We start from the raw sequence: 4,790 nt of genomic DNA, 5'->3' as shown, positions 1-4,790 counted from the left end.
TTTGGATAGGTTCAAATCCAGATTTGCGCACGCGTCGTCGTCTTCTTCACAAATCGAACAGGTAGTTTCTAACGTTCTGTACACCTGAGCAACTTCACTTGACTCAACCTTTTTTTTTATGTATATTATGTGGATAATTTTATATTCGAAACTCTTTCAGGTAACCGACGTGTCTCCACCATCCACAGGGAATTACAGTTCAATGGACATCAAAAATTACAGTCTCCAATTCTAAAATAGAAAACATACATTTAATTTAAATAAACATTCACTAAATAATTAGTGTATTCAAAAGACAAACAAGTACACTTATTTTAATTAACTTTGAAGTTTAATCAACGCACCATTTCATAATCTTTAATCAAACTAATTAATTTTAGAGGCATTCGATATTAATTAATATTTGACCACACCTTTTGAATCTCCGAATAACAAAGAAATTGATTATCTTTAACGAAATTCAACATAAGCTTGATGAAATCGCTATTCGTGTAATGATTTTTTATCAATTAATGCTATTGCTTCATCAAATCCTATTATCTTTCAAGAATTAGAAACTAATCTTACTTAACACAATCTTTACATATAATTAATTATAATTGAAATAATATTTATTTCAAAACAATTCATTTAGAAGTTAATTAGAATAAAGATATAATTAAAATTTGGACAGTAAATATTTTTAAATAAATAAATTTGTTAGAAATTTCTTATAAATACATACAATTTTAATGTTTATAAATGTTATTTCTAGTTTGAAGCTTTATTTAAGTATAATTAATGCATTTTCTTTTAAAATCAATGGCTTTTTAACAATTCTTTATTGATCAAAACATATTGTGTATGTTGGGTTGCAGTATCATTTTATTGTTGCAATTAAAATGGAAGTTTTACAAAACAAATCAATAAAATTATGTTTGTTTTTTCTTCACATAGCTTGTATATCTAAAACGAGTTACCAGAAGATATTAAATATTTTCACACAAGACAATAATCTTATCAATAGTCATGCAATGTATACTTCTAGTTATGCACAGTTTACCTGCAACACTTCTTAGCTAGGTAGAATTAATGGTGGCTTAAGTCCAATTTGTATCATGTATAAGTAAACTAAATTAATAATATAATTCTTATAAGATTTAAAGAGAACTTCAATGTGAATATATTAATACTATAAAAGATTATTGTTTTTATCTGCTTAGATTTAAATAAATTGTAGAATACAATATTAATTTTCACTTTTTTTTTATTGTTTTGCATTGAAATATATAAATGTTCGTAAATGTAATCAGAAATAATAATTAACTATGAATCTTGAGATAATTCACTATTGTTCTGAAGTCAATTCACAGAATAATGAATTGAAAACTTAAATGATAATTTGTACATAATATAAATAATTTATTTATTACACAGTAAAACACTAGAAGGAACAAATAAAAAAAGAATCACTATTGTCGTTTCTTCGTCTTTGTGACTTTCTTGCCAGCTTGATTCTGCTGTGGACTGGAACCCGCAAAGAAATTTGTAACCATATCAGAAACCTCGGGCATATCGAATTTGGTTATGCCGCGGATCTGCTCGAGTTCCTTCTTCGTCTCAGGGTCATTCATCATCTTTGGCAAAACCATAATAAGAAGCAACGGCAAGACCATCATCAAGATCATGGGATTGAAGAGGAAATCAGTGATCATCCATTGCTCTCTGAGCTGAAAGTACTTTGTGATGCCGAGGGGCTTCATGCGCAGCGGATAAGGGACTTGAATGACCAGAGATGTCTGAATGTGGTTCACTTTCCTGGCTCTGAACTTCCCCTTGGTGTTGATCTCCACTCGGACAGGTTCATAGGTGAACTCTTGGTTGAGGACTTCGACGATGTAGGAACCTGGAGGTACGTTGTGTATAAGGAACGTTCCGTCTTCACGGATGAATCCAAGATGCTCCCCGCCGTTCACGTGAATGCGAGTGTTTGCCTGCCAATTGGGCTGATTAAAGAGTGGATCGAATAGTACTTTGCCTTCGATCGTGTAACGGCCGGTGGAACTTTCCTCTTCCACAGATATATCTGCACCGAAGGCTGCAGTTATTGCGAGAAACAGGAAAATCACAAACATCTTCGTATCACCCATGACTGTCTCAAAATTGTGTCATATACAGTCAAAACTAATTAAAACAGTGATATAGACCCATAGACATTGACGTTTTCTGACAATGATATATGCAGTGCAACAAACATAAAATAATTAAAAAAAATCGAAATTTCAACAGCATTTTGAAATTATTACGCCTTGAAATTATATTAGATATCGTGTTTAACAAATTCAAAATAAGAATCCAATCTCGAATAGTTGTATCATGTAAAGAATCAATATATTTATTCAAACAGCAGAACGTTATGTGTGTTGCCTATCCAAAGAAAGTCTTCGCATTGGTCCATTGGTTGATCCATGCACGCATATACCTAACCCCATCCGCATTGCAAGATCAACTTTATGGCGGTAATACCGGCTTAAAAAGTCGAAATTCAACCGTTTTATAGTTTTGTTTAAAATTAAAGAATGTCGTCTCCACTGAGGTAAGTAGACCGAAACAAATATCGTACTGTAAATATTAATTTGTGATGAGTAACTTTCTTCAATGCAGAACCCCACAAAAACTCTTTCACACAAACAATTTCATTCCTGTGCAGAACAAGGTCATACAGCAGCAGAATAGGAAGAGGGCCCAACAGAGTTTGATATGGGGCACAGTGAATGTTGTCCTATTGGCAATAATTGCATATGATTTGTATGAAAAGAGAAAAAGGTTGATATTCTGGTTTTGGTATTTATATGATTTACATTTTGTAGGACACACACTTGCTATGTGGACCCATCATACATTCAATATGTGGAGTGGCTGCTGATGGTAATCTTCACATTTAATATAGTGTATCATATGAGGAGCTACAGCAGAAGTTATGCAATTGTTGCTTCTGAAACTACACCAAAGCAAGTCAAATTGAATGACTCTAAAATGACTGCAAGTGGTTAGTAAATACTCAATTAATTAAGTATGTTTTTGTATTTAAAGTGTTTATTTTAGATGTGCGAAAAACGCTGTACCCAAACTTGGTAACAAATTCCTTCAGCAGAAGTTCCATGGATATCTCTTCTACCACCATGTTTTCCAAAACACCCATGGATATGTCTGCAGCAAGTTGGTTATCAAACTCTTACAATGAAAGCATGTCTTCACCGTCTTGGTCCTATCAGGGTGGAACACCAGTCAGAAGCACTTCTCCCAGCTATAGGTGTTCACCGATCGTATCGGAAAACTTGAGTAACGCCGAGTTGGACAACGAGGATCATTTGAATCAGTACTTGAAGGAATACGAGTCGTTGGAATCCACGCAGAACATTAGTTTGAGCGAGAAACCGACGAATCTTTTGAGCTTCTTCTGGAATTATCCCAGCAGCAAGTTGAGCAAAGAGATATCGCCTTTGCTGAGCAAGTGTCAATATCAGTTGTCCACACCATGTAATAAGCCCGAAACGACGATGTCCTTATTCGCATTTTTTATTTAAATTAAATTAAATTTGCAGCCTCATTATCCAGCAGCCCCAAGTCCGATGATAAAGGTTCTCCGCACAATACGTCAGCCAATGCGCTGGACACTTGGAGGCGGCTGAATGTCGATAGTGTGGCCCTGACACAGTGGAATGAAAATCTCAGAATTGTAAGTGGATTAATTCATTTGAAACAAGATGATAATAATAGATGTATTTGCAGTGGATTTCTCAAACCATCCTGTGCCGATTAATTAACGAGTTCAGGAGCATCGACAAGAGTCTGCATGGACAAGGGCTGACGGATGTTAGCATTGGATCCGTCGGTTTGGATAGGTTGCGCAAAACAGCTCAAGGACCTATTTTGCAGAACACTCCAAACCTTCCGACAATCGTTCCCTTCTTGGAGCTGCATCCGAATCAGGAATATCTAGTGAAGAGGATCCGGGAACTAGCCAAGGGGGGTTGCATGAGCGAATACAAATGGAACGGCGGCAGCACCTACAACGGAAAGGACTGGGACATCTCTTTACCCTCCGATGCTGCTGTAAATTAACACTTTAAATCCATTCACTGATCAATCTAATCGTACAATTTTTTGCAGATCATTATGCATCTGGCTGCATCCTATTTGGACACGCAACTGATTCCGCTGCCAAGTAGACCAGACGTGAAACCGTTTTCTGGATATCATTTCATAAAAGCCAACGAGAAACTGCCGGAATTGACTGACAACACTTTGGCCATACACGAGGTGACTGTGAATCCACCGCATTACAGAGTTATCATTGGCAAGGAGATCTTCGAGATGGTTAAAGTCAGTTGAATATTATATTAGTGTTTCATGTTTAATAATACTTAATGCTTTTTTCAGGGCTACAACAATCTGTTTCACAGCATCTTGCTCTTTTTGTATCACGTGAATAAGAAAGAACACGGCATGTTGGGCCGTGTGAATCTGGGCCGATCTGGCGTCAATATGCTGTGGATAATACAATCCAATTAACCATTTAGTATTTATTTAGTATTATTATCATTTTTGAGACTACTTTTGTATTTATGAAATCGTATATCGCGTATAATAAATCATTATTTTTACATAAAAAAAATGCTTTTCCTTTTACTTATTCTGATTATAAGCGTAAACTCACGTTTATACAATTTATGTTGGTGCTATAAACTCAATAGTTCTACAACCTGTGATCCTCAAATAATTTCTACCAATTCTCATTTTTTTTTAAA

At 35.1% G+C, this 4,790-nt stretch overlaps 2 protein-coding genes across 2 annotated transcripts; one reads left to right on the top strand and one right to left on the bottom strand.

Moving 5' to 3' along the window:
• Window positions 1-1,264: 1,264 nt before the first annotated feature.
• On the bottom strand, window positions 1,265-2,221 carry LOC108568521 (ER membrane protein complex subunit 7 homolog). Its single transcript, XM_017929674.1, has one exon. It carries the CDS (start codon window positions 2,127-2,129, stop codon window positions 1,452-1,454), a length of 678 nt encoding a protein of 225 aa, XP_017785163.1. The 5' UTR covers window positions 2,130-2,221; the 3' UTR covers window positions 1,265-1,451.
• A 190-nt stretch (window positions 2,222-2,411) lies between these two features.
• LOC108568476 (transmembrane protein 209) lies at window positions 2,412-4,620 on the top strand. The gene is made up of 8 exons (XM_017929595.1): window positions 2,412-2,575; window positions 2,644-2,787; window positions 2,850-3,028; window positions 3,085-3,519; window positions 3,585-3,718; window positions 3,772-4,095; window positions 4,153-4,365; window positions 4,423-4,620. Exons 1-8 carry the CDS (start codon window positions 2,559-2,561, stop codon window positions 4,552-4,554), a joined length of 1,578 nt encoding a protein of 525 aa, XP_017785084.1. The 5' UTR covers window positions 2,412-2,558; the 3' UTR covers window positions 4,555-4,620.
• Window positions 4,621-4,790: the final 170 nt, after the last annotated feature.

The sequence above is a fragment of the Nicrophorus vespilloides genome, unplaced genomic scaffold, assembly GCF_001412225.1.
Source record: "Nicrophorus vespilloides isolate i.1.1-1 unplaced genomic scaffold, Nicve_v1.0, whole genome shotgun sequence".
NCBI lineage: Eukaryota > Metazoa > Arthropoda > Insecta > Coleoptera > Silphidae > Nicrophorus > Nicrophorus vespilloides.
This window is presented reverse-complemented; position numbering and strand designations above follow the sequence as displayed.